The sequence below is a fragment of the Lepus europaeus genome, chromosome 3 (assembly GCF_033115175.1).
Source record: "Lepus europaeus isolate LE1 chromosome 3, mLepTim1.pri, whole genome shotgun sequence".
Lineage (NCBI taxonomy): Eukaryota > Metazoa > Chordata > Mammalia > Lagomorpha > Leporidae > Lepus > Lepus europaeus.
Genome location: NC_084829.1, coordinates 163,394,013 through 163,408,985, shown reverse-complemented (window position 1 = coordinate 163,408,985; position 14,973 = coordinate 163,394,013). Strand labels below are relative to the sequence as shown.

General features: G+C 41.5%; 1 protein-coding gene across 2 annotated transcripts in view; it reads right to left on the bottom strand.

Annotated features, from left to right (window-relative positions):
• The window catches only part of PACRG (parkin coregulated), a 589,968-nt gene that overhangs the window by 213,786 nt on the left and 361,209 nt on the right, over positions 1–14,973 (bottom strand). For both annotated transcript variants that reach the window (XM_062187779.1, XM_062187780.1), the window contains exon 4: positions 2,517–2,666. In XM_062187779.1, coding sequence (XP_062043763.1) covers positions 2,517–2,666 — 150 coding nt within the window. The remainder of the gene's footprint in view (positions 1–2,516; positions 2,667–14,973) is intronic.

Below are 14,973 nucleotides of genomic sequence, written 5' to 3'. Positions count from 1 at the left end.
CTATAGTATCGACTGCAAATTTTCTCCATGGATAACATCCCAAGAGGGATATGATTCTAAAACCAGCCTCTCCTCCTTCTTTAGGTATTTGAATATTTGTGAGTGCAAGAGTTAAAGAAAAACCATAACGAGGAAGCAGCAGAAACCAACTGTTTGTTAATAGTCTAGAGTGCCCAATGAGATTTATCTGTCTCTGTTGGCAGCTATATTTATCTTTTTTATAGGTTTCCTTGAGGATAAGGGAGACTCTAATTGTCTTTTGAACATCACTGATTTTATTCTTTTATACAAAGACACAAAATGATGCTTAGATTTTAGTTCCAGATTTTACTGTGAGACAACAAAAGCACTAATTTAGTGTTGTAGCAGCTACACACTCCTAGATCCTCCACCAATGGAGGGGAAAGCATTAAGGCACATCTTCCATGAGTATCAAATACAGAAAAAGTACTTATACCAGGGGAAAGCTACAGAGGCAATTTTTATAGCAATAAAATGGAAATGGTATACAAATCATCGGTTTCTGTGAGGACTACTGAGAAAATACTTGTGAATCATTCACAGCAAAAACTTTGTTCCCTAGTTCTTCCATTTCTTTAATATGTCTATATCTCGATCTCCATGTTCATCTCCTTCTGCTTCATTTCTCTCTCTCATCGCCACTTCTGCCTCTAGCATCTCTCTGTCTGTCTCTAGTGTCTCTATCACCAGCATTTCAACCTGTATCTCTATCTCCCTCAAGAATAATTTTTTTCATACTATTCACTGAACTCTTTACTTAGTATACAGTTAATCTTATGTGTATAAAGTTAATTTAAAATAGATCTTAGTAAAAACTAAGAATGGGAATAGAAGAGGGAGGAGGAAGAGGGGTGAGGGTAAAGGTAGGAGAGAGGGTAGGGTGGGAAGAATCACTATGTTCCTAAATTTGTATGTATGAAATGTATGTTTGTAGACTGTAAATAAAAGATTTCTAGCTGAAAACAACCTTGAGCAGTGGCAAGAAATCAGAATTGCATGGAAAAATAAATAAATGAATACAATGAATGAACTTAAGAGTTTCTATTATGAACCTGAATTAAACAATGTGCCATAATAGAGTCATTCTATAACACCATGGATAGCTGATGCTGCTATATGGCAAAAGCATGAATTACAAATGAAGAATATTTAAATAAGTATTTTCCATAGAATGGGAATGCCATTAATAATACATTAAGTTTGAACAAAAAGAGACTCAACTACTAAAGCCCAGTTTTTGCTTTTCTCAAAGAGTAACCACCTTGCCTAAATGTTCACATTCAGATAATGTGGAATGGATATCAACGTCCCCCAACCCCCATCACAAGCATTCTGAAGCTCCCATAACCCCAGTTTGATCTCTTTTTACTAAATACGCATGGTATTGAACATCAGTGTAGATCCTACTATTGAAAGACAATTAAAGATCTTCTGAGAAATCCCTGATTTCCCAAATAACCTAGGCTTAAAGTCTTGAAGAAGATTTGATAGCAATTTATGTAAATACACATGATGTAAAACATAGTGATGCCAAAGGGCTTATTTACGATGGCAACTGCCACACACTCAGCTTCTTGTTTGTTTGTTTGTTTTCTGTATGTACAACCAGATCATGAAGCAACATTTTCATGCAGTTTCCCACTAAACTACTAATTTGCTTACATGACTGTCAGAAATAAACTTTAAATGTTGACCTTGTGCCACATATGTGAAGTATGAAATTTCAAAGTCAGCACCACAAAAGAAAATTAGGTTCACTAACTTCAAGAAAATTACACTCTTAATGAGCAGATAGATGTATACTCACTGCCTGCCAGACATCACCAACACTTTGCTAGTTAATACGTTTGTTAGGGAGACACAAGCTCATCTGAGTTCAGCTTTGCTTTCCAAAGCTTATAGAATAATATATCTTAAAAATAAATAGATCAGCATACATAGTTGTAGTCAGTACTTACCCTCAACAAAATGATGACAAATTCTTAAATAATTAGTAACTATAAAATCAAAAAATTATATTCTTATTTTTTTAGAATAGGAGAACATATATTAAAATGTTCCAAATGCTTACCAGATTTTAATAACAGTGCTTAAAAAAACTTCATCTTAAAGCAATTAAAAAAGATTGATTTTTTTAACAGGAAGTATCTAAAGGTAGAATTACCACTAAGAAAAAGAACTGAAAACCTACTAATATATTCAACAGACTATTAAACAAAACTTTACAATTTAATTATTGGAAACTTATAGAACTGCTTCAGTGCTTCTGAACTGAGTACAAAGCTCTGTACATGTGAGAATAAGTGAAATTGTTAATTTTACTGTTTCCCCAGGGAGTAGCAGGGGAAGGAGTGGGAGTCTACTACTTAGATCTCCAAATGGGTGGTGGTTTAAATGCAAGGATAAATCCTGAAAGTGTTGCTAATTAGCTCTACTTCAAGCCACTCCTCCCTTTTTAGAGCACAGAAAACAACTTGATTCCTGGGGTAACTCACCATTCATGTTCTTAAAGATGTTCATGATGGGGAGGATTTGACGGTAGTAGGGTACCAAAGCCTCACCCACCATCTCAGCCGACACGACCAGATGCTGGAGGACTTTGAGTGTGACACAGATGACCTGTCGATTTCGGAGGTTCAAGGCATCTAGACAGCAGAGGGGCCAAGCAGAAAAGACAAAGCATTCATTCAGTGTTGAGGGGAAGCTCTCTTGTGGATACATTTAATCAAAACTGCTCAGCTGGGGATAGCCAATGGGGCTTTATTACTGCGACTTTGATGCCACATTTGCAGTCCCAATGCTACAAACAGGATCTTGGTTGATTACTACTGATTCTATCATTTATGTTGGTTCCTCACCCACCCTATGAATGCAGCTCATGTCTATTCCTAGAAGTGTTTGGTGGCCTTGGATAGAAGGAAGTTGATAGGATGAGAGACAGAGGTTACTCAGTGTCACTGTAGTTAAGGGACTGTCTGAGGTTAACAGCAGACACACACTTTTATGCAATCTTCTCCTTCAGTTAGCAACTCATGCTCTTCTTAAAGTCGTTCCCAGCGAACAAACATCAACAAGGGCACCTCAAAAAGTATATGGAAAATGGAATTTAAAGTAAGTTTACTTTGGTGCAAAAATAGTTGAATCCATGCATAGTTTCTGCGTACTATGCATTTATCATGAACTTTTTGAAAGATCCACATATTTAGGAAGGAGGCAGAGCACAGCTAATGTGGAGAGGAACTGTAGGATGATTACAAACACAGAATATTCTCAGTGGATGTGAACATACAGTGACTCTGTTTAGACTCAGGAGAACAGAGAAACAAAGCTAAACTTTTCTTTTCTTTCTTTCTTTCTTTTTTTTTTTTTAGAATTATTTTATTTATTTGAAAGACAGAGTTACAGAGAGAGGTAGAGCCAGAGAGAGAGAGAGAGAGAGAGAGAGAGAGGTCTTCCATTCCACTGGTTCACTCCCAGATAACCGCAATGGCCAGAACTGAGCTGATCCGAAGGCAGGAGCCAGGAGCTTCCTCCAGGTCTCCCAGGCGGGTGCAGGGACCCAGGCACTTGGGCCATCCTCCACTGCTTTCCCAGGCCATAGTAGAGAGCTGGATTGGAAGAGGAGCAGTCAGAACTCAAACTGGTGCCCATATGGGATGCCGGTGCTGCAGGCTGGGGCTTTTACCCACTGCGCCACAGCGCTGGCCCCAAAACTTTTCAATGCCCTCTTAGAAGGAACCAATAATAATATGTTATAGGAGATGAAAGGAAGACAAAACAGTTCAAAAGGAAAGTTCTTAGCGCAAACTAACAAGCTGCACTGCTGCAGTAGGACAAGAGACAGGGAAATGTCTGGGAGCCCCACCCCCACCCCGCCTCCCATCTGCAGTCACGGAAAGGTGCCATGTGCTGCTGGCGGGGCGGGGGTGGGGGATGGGGCATCAGGACACTGTGAACTTGGTCAACTCACTCACACCTTCTTGTCCCTACTTTCCTCAGTCATGGGAACCTGTTATTTACTTTCAAGGTTGCCTTCAAGTTCTGGGATTTAAATAGAAAAACGAAAGAGTGATGCCCTAGCTATTTCAAGAAGAAGCCTAGGCTCTTGTTCTAAGATGTTCTACCTTCAGATGAAGAAGGCTGACTGTGACCTTAAAGCCTGTTCTGATTTTGGAAGGGGTAAAAGCAGCAAGGCTATTACAGGGGATGGCGCTCCAGCCAATACAAGTGAGATGCCAGCCTCACATCATTTTTGAACCCCACCTCCAATTTCCAATAGCCTTGATCTTGCTAACACTTTAAATTCAGCTTGTGTTCCAAAGACAAATTTTCCACTGAAGACCTCCTCTTGTTTCTTATGGCATTCATATTTACTAATGCGAAGCCAGTGCCCACTCAGTCTCATACGCACTCCTCACTCCACATTTCTCATGCTGCAAAGTCCTGGGTTCTGCACCATAGTACCTTCACTTTGTCTTCATACCTTTGCTCACCTGCACTCCCCTGTTCTGGGTATGCACCCTCACCTCTACTGCCCTGGTCCGGTCTTGGGGTCCTGCCACTGCACCACTACAGGCCCTCAGCACTCCTCTTTGTTTTCTGTCTTTGCTCCCCAAACCTGTCTTTTCTCACTGCTTCTGGATTCACTTTCCTGGAGTTGTCTGATCATTCTCCCACCCCCATCTACTGAAAGAGCCCAGAGTCCACAGCTTCTGGTAGAGAGCAAAGTACAAAGTGTCCAGGGCACAAGGAGGCAAACATAAGTCTGAGCTAAACTAAACCCTTAGTTGAAAGTCCAGGAATATAAAGTATCATTTAGTGGTTTCAGTTATTTCCTCTGGAATCACTAGGAATAAAGTATGGTCAGCTACATCCTCCTCCAGGAAGAAAATAGGGGTTAGGGATGAAAACACTTCAGGGCAGCCCCACAAATTTAGGTGCAGTCAAGACTGTATTCTTGTTAGGTTTGAAAATAGACAAAAATAAATGCGGAGAGATGGCTCAGCCTTAACTCGGTGCCTCCCAACTCCCACCCCAAATATAACTACAGAATTCAATTGCATGATGGCTCATTACTGTAACACTTAGACACATTGCGGGCCATACCATATCTTCTGAAAAACAACTAAAAATAGAATGCTCTGATACAGCCTGAGAGCTGTGGTAATGAGATGTTGGAGAACAAGGCTTCAGGGTCCCACAGGCAGGACACACAGAGGGCCATGCAGTTGGCAGAAGGGCTGACTGGTCTCATCCAGTCTAAAAGTTGCTTTGTCTTTTCAGGAAGGCAGGGCTACCGAAGCTTGCCTACTGATGCTGCTCAGACGACCAGAACACTGGGAATCTGCAGACATGCTCTTCTGGGGACTGTGGGAAGCTGATAATCCTTCCACAGGCTAATCAATGACCCCAGTGTGCTTAGGTTTCAGCACTTCTATATATCTGTGGCTACCCACAGCTACTGAGTGCCTCTTTTGCCACAGATTAAACCCAGCACTTCCTATCATTTAGTTCACTAATGTTCTTTTGTAAAATATTAATTGAAGGTGTATTCTGTTCCCATTACTGTTTTAGGATTTGGAAAGACAGAAATGAAACAGACTGATACGGTACCTCCCTTTTGGGGTTTATCATAGAGTACGGGAGAAGATACAGGATGCATAGTACAGGTGTAATGTTTCCAGTCACAGGGACAAATCCCAGAGATGAAGAGATGTGATTGAGGCAGAGTCCTCCTTTCAGCCCAGGGTCCGCTCTACTCTGCACTGAAGAACCGGGGACCAAAGTCCCTGACAGCAAAGAGGTACCCTAACCAGCTTTAGCATCTGAGATCTCTCTCAGGATCCTTTGAAGTGGTGAGAAGTAGGCAGCTGTGTGTAACAAGAGCCCAAGGCTGTGCTACCCTGTCCCAAGCTAGAGGATTCTTAGGTCCTATCTTGCACTACCAACTGCACACAATTAGATGTGTGAGATCCTGGGTTTCTGTCTTGCCTCTCTACTCATCCCTCCCTCTCACCCCACTCCTTAAAAAAGTCTTATAGTCACATCTAAAGAAATGTTTTATACATTTCTTAGTGAGGAATCACATGGGATTAAAACCATATGCTTGTGTTGCTTGTATTCTTTTGTATCTTAAGGTAAATACACAGTTGAGTGCATAGAGATCTCATTCCTGTGTGTGTGTGTGTGTATGTGTTTCAAGAAAGCCTTTCTTGCCAATTCGAGTTCCGGCCACTACAGTTCCAATCTAGCTCCCTGCTAATGCACCTGAGAAAGCAGAGGAAGATGGTCCAATGACTCGGGTCCCTGCACCCTTGTGGGAGACTCACATGAAGCTCCTGGCTCTGGCCACTGGGGAGTGAATCAGAAGATGAAAAATTCTCTCTCTCTCTCTCTCTCTCCCCCTCCCTCCCTCCCTCCCTCCCTCTCTCCTTCTCTGTCTATAACTCTACCTTGCAAATAAATAAATCAGTCTTAAAAAAAAGAAAGCCTTTCTGTCAACACTAGAAAGCCACAACTAGAAGCATTTGTGGGTGGCCTTTGAAGGGATAACAAGGTGACTGCAGAGAAGATGTGGTGGCCACAGTGGCTGTCAGAAGCTGGGTCATTACAGTGTTCTTGGAGAGTGAGGACAAGCATGTCAAGAGCCGCAATGAAGCAGCCTGCTGGGAGCCCACCTCCTGCAAATATTGAAGAGTTTGCCATAGAGAACATATTGGTGAAAAGTTAACTACACACACATGTGACACATTAAACTTGTTGGTTAGGTTCATGCTTCTCTATGTAGCTGATTGATCACTTTGGGATAAATTAATAATCTCTCTCATCATAAATACTTCCATTAGGAAGTACTTTCAATGAGGCCTTTGTTGAATTAACATGGGTATGATAAATGTTACCGAATTGAGTCAGAAAAATGCCTGAACTATTACTCTTGATGGCATCTAAAATGGAACACTAAGTCCTTCTAAATGACCAGGTAATGGCTCTAACAGCTCTACCATGGCTGTGAAATAAAGCCAGGATATGCAGTATAAAAGCCCGTGAACTTCATCCAAGAGGGAATTTTTAATACAGCCCCTTTCCACTTCAACTCCAAGATTTTTCTTCCTCATTCTCGGGGAATTAAGATATACCAGTAAGATGGAAGGCTTTTTGTTCCTACTGTCTCAAAGGAATAAAAGAAAAAAGTTTCTTTTTATTTGAAACAATGTTCTTTTCCTTTGAAAAAGTGTGTTAACAGATATAAAGAGACTATGATTCCGTAGCTTGAAAGAGAAGCAATGTGTTTATTCTTGTGTTGATAGGTCTGCAAGCTATTGTCAAGCGTAAGTGAGGACTTTGAACTCAGGATTTAAGGTTTTGAAAAAGGTCTACCATGAGGAGTCTGTTGACATTATGAACCTTTCTATTCAGAAAATTGAATTTCTATTGTACTGCTTATTGCCTTCAAGAGTAATCAACAAAACAGACTTTCTAGAGATAGAGATACAGCTGAAGAATAAGGGGAAAATAATTTAAGATCAAAGTAGTAAAACGCATTCATTTTTGATGGTTATAAGCTACATGTATGATTTTTTCAAGCATAAAATCCATTAGGACTATGATTTTTTTGCAAAGTGATACCATTTTCTACTATTAGATATGACTTGCTACTGTGAAATCAGAAAACACAGAAACATTTCTACGAGTTCTTCTAGAACCAGAAACACCAAACAAAATGCAAAAGTAAATTCTAAAAAATATATAAATGTCAATGTCCTTAATATACAACTAGCTCTACCAATCCAATAAATGATTGAATCTTCCAACCAAAAAGTAGGCAAAGGAATATGCGTGCATATTATACAGATTAATCAATATAAATGAGAAACTAATATCCTAGAATGTTCACATTCATTGGTATTCAAACAGAATAAAACACTAAATTCAAATATCACAGTAACGCAAACTTGTTGAAATTTTAGCACTCAGTGGGAACAGATCTGGACAAACACTCTCATGGAGTATCATACTACAAGCATTCCAGCATTTCTAGATGACACATTAGCACCACACCCGAAAGCCATGAAAATGCATGGAAGACGTAACCTGCAATCTCACTGTGGACCTTTAGCCGAAGTGTGCAGATATGCACAGTTATACGTAATAATGCTAGTTAAAGGATGTTCCGAAATCACTGGATTCTGTAAATAAAATATAGCTTAACCATACAATGAATGATCGTAAAGTCAGCAATCATATAATAGGAAAAATATTTTTAAAATAGGAAAATGTTTATAAGATACAAGTGAGTAAAGATACAGATTATAATAGTTCATGATCTAATTTTATAGAAAGGCTATAAATAAAACAGAACAGAAATTTATTAACTTAGATAATAACACTATTTATAGATATTATCTTTGTCAGAGGCATATGTAGACATAGGATTTTGTTGCACTGAAAGAACTCTTTTTTGGGGTCAGCACTGTGGCGTGGTGGGTGAAGCTGCCTCCTGCAGTGCCAGCATCCTTTATGGGCGCTGGTCTGAGTCCCAGCTGCTCCTCTTCTGATCCAGCTCTCTGCTATGGTCTGGGAAAGCAGTGGAAGATGACCCAAGTCCTTGGGACCCTGCACCCACGTGGGAGACCCAGAATAAGCTCCTGACTCCTGGCTTCGGATCAGCCCAGTTCCAGCCATTGTGGCCATTTCAGGAGTGAAATAGCAGATGGGAGATCTCTCTCTCTCTCTCTCCCTCTCTCTCTCTCTGCCCCTGCCTTTCAAATAAAATAAGAAAGATTTTTTAAAGAATTCTATCTTATTAAAAGGGAATAATAACTTGTTTTTTTTTTAAAGATATATTTATTTGAGAGGTAGAGTTACAGACAGAGGTAGTGGTCTTCCATCTGCTGGTTCACTCCCCAAATGGCCACAGTGGTCAGAGCTGTGCCAATCTGAAGCCAGGGACCAGGAGCCAGGAGCTTCTTCTGGGTCTCCCACACAGGCGCAGGGGCCCAAGTATTTGGGCTATCTTCTACTGATTTCCCAGTTTATAGCAGAGAGCTGGACTGGAAGAGGAGAAGCCAAGACATGAAGCTGGCACCCATATGGGACACCAGTGCTGCAGGCAGAGGCTTAGCCTACTGTGCCACAGTGCTGGTCCCACTAAAAGAACTCTTTAAAAAAGTCTTTTTTAAAAAAAAATCAATATACTCTGTGTACTTCCCTCCTGTTATTAAACAATATTCTTCATGATTCTTTTATGTTTTACTGTTTCAGAATTCAAGTCCTTTGTCATTAGTCTTGTTTAATATTTTCATGATTATTCTAAACCATTTAATACTTGAGACAAACTTTAAAATAATTTGGTTGAGTTAAAAAAATTCTTGAAACTCTGACAGAAATTTCGGTAAATATAGAGAATAGATTTAGGGACAACTGTCCTCTTTGCACATCCTCCCATTAGGGACACAATGAACTATCCACTGCTTTGTGTTGTCTTTAAGTTCCTCAGGAAAAACTTTACAGTGTTTTTGTTTAGACCATAATTTTGTTAGATTTATTCTAAGAATTTTTTCATATACACCTGTCTTCTTTTTTTTAAAGTTTATTGGAAATGGAGAGAGAGAGAGAAATAATGAAGAACAGTGTTCTATCCACTGGTTTACCATCTAAATGCTTACAACAACCAGGTCTGGGGTGGGCGGAAGTCAGCTGCCCAGAACTCCATTTGGATCTCCCACAGGGATGGCAGGGGCACAAGCACTTGGGCCACTTGGGCTGTCATCTATTGCCTCCCAGGCTCAGCAGTAGGAAGCTGGACTGGAAACAGCACAGCTGGGACTTGAACCAGACACTCCCAGATGGGACCTGGCCATCCCAAGTGGCAGCTTAACCTGTTGTATCACCACACCCACGCTAATTCTTAGGTGTTTTAATACCTTAATAGATTTATTTATTTTCATTTTATTTAATAAAACACATAGCATAAAATATGTTAACCATTTATATATTTAAACGCCAGAGTAGGCCAGCGCCGTGGCTTAACAGGCTAATCCTCTGCCTTGCGGCGCCGGCACACCGGGTTCTAGTCCCAGTTGGGGCGCCGGATTCTATCCCGGTTGCCCCTCTTCCAGGCCAGCTCTCTGCTACGGCCTGGGAGTGCAGTGGAGGATGGCCCAAGTCCTTGGGCCCTGCACCCACATGGGAGACCGGGAGAAGCGCCTGGCTCCTGGCTTCGGATCAGCACGATGCGCCAGCCACAGCGGCCATTGGAGGGTGAACCAACGGCAAAAAGGAAGACCTTTCTCTCTGTCTCTCTCTCTCTCACTATCCACTCTGCTTGTCCCAAAAAAAAAAAAAAAAAAAAGCCAGAGTGACAGGAAGAGAGGAAGAGACAGAGACGGGGATAGAGACAGGGAGGAGAGAGAGAGCGAGCGAGCGAGTGAGCACATGCGAGAGAGTCTTTCTTTTACTGGCTCACTTCCCACATGCCTGCAGCAATAAGAGCTTGGTCAGAGTGAAGCCAGGAGACTGAAACTCCATCTGGTTCTCTCATGTGGACAGCAGGAACCCAAGCACTTGAGCCATCACCTATAGCATGAAAGAGCATTGGAAGCAGAGTAGCCAGGATTCCAACCAGTACCCTGATAGGGGATGCAGGCATCCTAAGCCGCTGTGCCACCACGCCACCCCAACGATTCCACAGTTACTAAGTGGACAGTTCAGGCATGCATTCCATTCACCATGCTGTGCAAATATCACCACTGTCTTTTCCCCCAAGTTTTCCAACACCCACAGCAAAAGTCTACCCCTATACAGACTCTTCCTCTGCCAGCTCATGATGACCTCTCATCTACGTTCAGTCTCTAGGAATTTGCCTACTATAGACGTCTTAAAATATTTTAAGCATAATTTTCTTCTGAAGTTAAAATGTTTTGTTTATATTTGAGGTTGTCAGGGCCAAAGTCCTATTTGTTGAATTGGATTGAAATGATATGAATTTTGCTAGTTGAGGGAACCTAATCAACAATTCACCAATTTACAGAGTAGAATGAATTCAGGTGGGTTTCCAAACAAAATCTAGACTTATATATTGTAGAAAATTTTCCCCTTCCAAAACAGAACTCAATCACTATACAAGGAAGTGTGATGTGGCCTGCTTGCTCGCATTCCTGGCCAGTTAGGGCATCGTGGTTTAGGTCAGCTTTTGTGGACACAGTGTAAACCTATCATAAGGGTAACAATCTTTTCTTTAATCCACTGTATCCAAGTTTCTCCTACTTGAAGTTTTATGTGTGTGTGTGTGTGTTGATTTTTCTCTTATCCCACATGGAAAAGGAACCATCTTTATGTGAAATTCATATTTTTCATCAAAGCTTTGTCATTTCCAGTGGTTAGGTTTTTTTTTTTATCATATGGGAAATATATTCTGACTTTAGGGCCATAGCATATAATGTAGTATTTGGTTAGTGTTTGGTCTTTCTTTCCATTAAATACTTTGTTTTAAAGATGAATATGTAATTATTACTGTTTAAATAAGTGGAAGGATTCAATTACCAAACTAGTCTCAAGGATGTATCTTATACTCACAACATTCAAGACATAAAGCATGCAAACTGAAGAATCCCGTAATAGAACACAGTTCTTTTCAATCCTGATGCAGCTGATGTTGGGCCTGGGCGTGCTTGCATGCCTACTGATCACCTCTCGTGGTACCAGGGGTCTGAGTTATCTACACACTGCAGCGTGGAGTTTGTCTCACTGGAGCACTTTGTTCCTCTGAACTAGGCTCCTGGCTCAGGTCATCTGGAAAGAGTGGGGCAGTGCTGCAAGTCCTTGTGCACAATGTGGCTACACTGGAGTGTGTTCAGGTAGATCCTCAAAGCTGCACAGCAACAGCGGCTCCAGCAAGGGCTTTGGGGCAGGCAGGCTGCCCCCTCTGGGTCCACAGCGACAGCATCTTGTTCTTCAGGAGTAAGCCTCTTCCGAGAGGCCAGGGGCAGCCCGCAGCATGGACTGTGGCTCAGCCCTCCTGTGGGAGGAAGCGTGCAGATTCCCTGTGTGAGGTTTTAGCTGGGGTGACTAAAAATGTTGTAATTACCAAGGCAGAGAGTGATGATGGTGGTGACAATGTGCTAGTGCAATGGCAACATTCTCACACTTATGTGTAAGCTTATTTAATCAATTGAGAAAAGTCAACAAGTCAGGTGTCAATATTGTCCAAAATTTAAAATAGGACATTGAGCCTCAACATGGTTAACTTGTCGGATGGCTGGTACCTAGTGAAGCTAGGATTTTGAGCAGATAGTCTGACTTCAGAGCCTTTTCCCTTATGCTGGGAAATGATACGGTGTGCTTATTCACTTATTTGAGAGTGGGAGAGGGATAATCAATGTACGGTGGATTCCCTTTGAAAATGCAACCTTGCTATTTTTATCTCTTTTATCCTGTTGAGCCTTTCAGGCATGGTATAGCTGTAATTGCATTCCCATACCTCTGCTACTTTTTCTTTTTAAAGATTTACTCATTTATTTGAGAGGCAGAGTTACAGACACAGAGAGGCAGACACAGATCTTTCATCTGCTGGTTTACATCCCAAATGGTTGCAGCGGCTGGAGCTGGGCTGATCCAAAGCCAGGAGCCAAGACTTCCAGGTTGCCCATGTGGGTACAGGGAACCAAGCACTTGGGCCATCTTTCACTGATTTCCAGGCCATTAGCAGGGAGTGCAATCAGAAGCAGAGGAGCCGGGACTTGAACCGGCACCCATACATGATGCCGGCACTGTAGGCGGAGACTTTACCTGCTACACCACAGTGCTGGCCTCCACCTCTGCTTTCTGTCATTCTTACTTTGGATTGCTCTTACACATCTCCCCTATTCACACAGGGAAGGCCTGACTTGGATTCCTTTTCCCAGGCACAGGAAGAACCTTGCCTCTGGCAAGGGACCAGCTAACTTTTAACCTGTGCCTCAGACCGTCATCTCTGTGCCTCTACTGACACACCATTTCTGTCACATGAATCCATGCAGATCGACTCTGACTGTATTCAGGTGGGAAATTAAAGGGGCATGGTAGTGGTCAAGTGACATGTGAGAGAGAGAGGAAGGCAGAAGAAGCAGCAACCATCAGACAGCCAAATATCAAAACCCCACCTGGCAGTGATGGTGCACACACAGGCGTTTCCATGGCTTGACGTCATAAGAACAACTCTGAGGTATGCGTTCATTTTCTTACTTTAGAGATTAGAGCTCCTTTCCTGAACTCAAGGAGGTGGACTAATTTACACCAAGAGGTAAAGCAGCACTAGGACCCAGGTCCCAGTCCATGGCCTTTCCACTGAGCCACATGGATTCTCAAAGAAGCAATAGAGAGAGGGGGTCTTTTACCCCAGTGTGAGTGCTCACTCAGTGGAGGTGATTTCCTTAGAAAATGAGTGTTTTAAGCTTGAAGATTGCAGGTTCCATTCCCCTTAAAAGCTATGGACTTTCACTTGGGCATCAGAATTGGTCACTATTGCCTAAATTAAAAAAATATTTCTTATTTATTTGAAAGGCAGAATTACAGAGAGAGAAAGAGAAAAAGAAAAAGAGAGAGAGAATGAGAATGAGAATGAATCCTCTACCTGCTGCTTCACTCCTCGAATGGCTGCAACAGTCAGGGCTGGGCCAGACCAAAGCCAGGAGCTTCTAGCTTATTCCAGGTCTACCATATGGTTGCAGGGCCCCAAGTCTTGGACCATCTTCTGTTGCTTTCCAAGGTACAATAGCAGGTAGCTAGATTGGAAGTGGAGCAGCTGGAACTCGAATTGGCACCCATATGGGTTGCTGGCATTGTGGTGTAGCAGGTAAAGCTGCCACCTGCATTAGCCTCACTATTGGCTAATTTTGTTGCAGCATCAGGTTAACCCTAAAATTTCAGTGGCTTACCACTGAAAAGGCCCACTGAAATGCGGTACTCGTGGTGCATGTCCAACTCAGGTCAACAGAGAGTTAGGAGAAGAAATATTTAGATACCTGTGCGTTTTCCTCTCTAATGATCCAGTTACCAGCAATACACATTTCTTCCAGCTGCAGCTATTGGCAGAGTTGGTCCTATGGCTCTTCATTACAGGATAACTGAGAAATACTGGAGAGCAGATGGATGCTTGGTGTGCAGGAAATATCCATGTTATGTTGGAGGAGCCAATTCTTTCTCCTAACCTGTACCAAGGCTGTGTTACATGGTCCAGGATGATCATGTCAGTGTGCTTCACCCCCTTAGGTCACAGTTCTTAGAAACAGCTGGGCATATGTTCCTCTCTAGCTGGTGTAATCTTTGACTTTAGATTTTTCTGGAAACAAATAATCATGTAGTCCCAGGATCTCCTCAGGGCATTCATAAGCCAAGAAGAGAGCCATCTTCAAGATGACCATGCATTGAACAGGGCAGAGAATGACAATGTCAAGTCACCAGATGAAACGGTGTCTGACATGAGAAGCACCTCTGGTTCTCTCAATTATGTGCATTTAAGACAATTTGAAACATTTTTCTATTTGTATCTATAATCAAAGCAATCCTCATATGCCTTTTTTCATATTTCAGAACAAATTACATTTGTCCTTAAATAATTACTTTTTTAGTGATCACTTTTAAAATAATTTATATGGTGACTTTTAAGATATATAGGTAAAATCACTAAATGATAAATAAATAAAAGATAATGCATTTAATTGTACTTGCTCCTTTGTAATTAAATAGAATTCTCAAAATGTTTCTTGTATTCTTTATGAAATTTCACATTTTATTATTACTTTGTGTCTTTACCCCATGGGATATTCTTTAGCAAGGATATTTTCCTAAGATGTTAATTTTAAAAATGTTGTTCATTTCCTCAGCTCTTATAGGTGAGTGACCTCAACTCATTCAAGCTTTCCTAATGAGGTCACTGTCTTGTGTCCTCTCTATTAGTAGGTCAGGGATATTTCC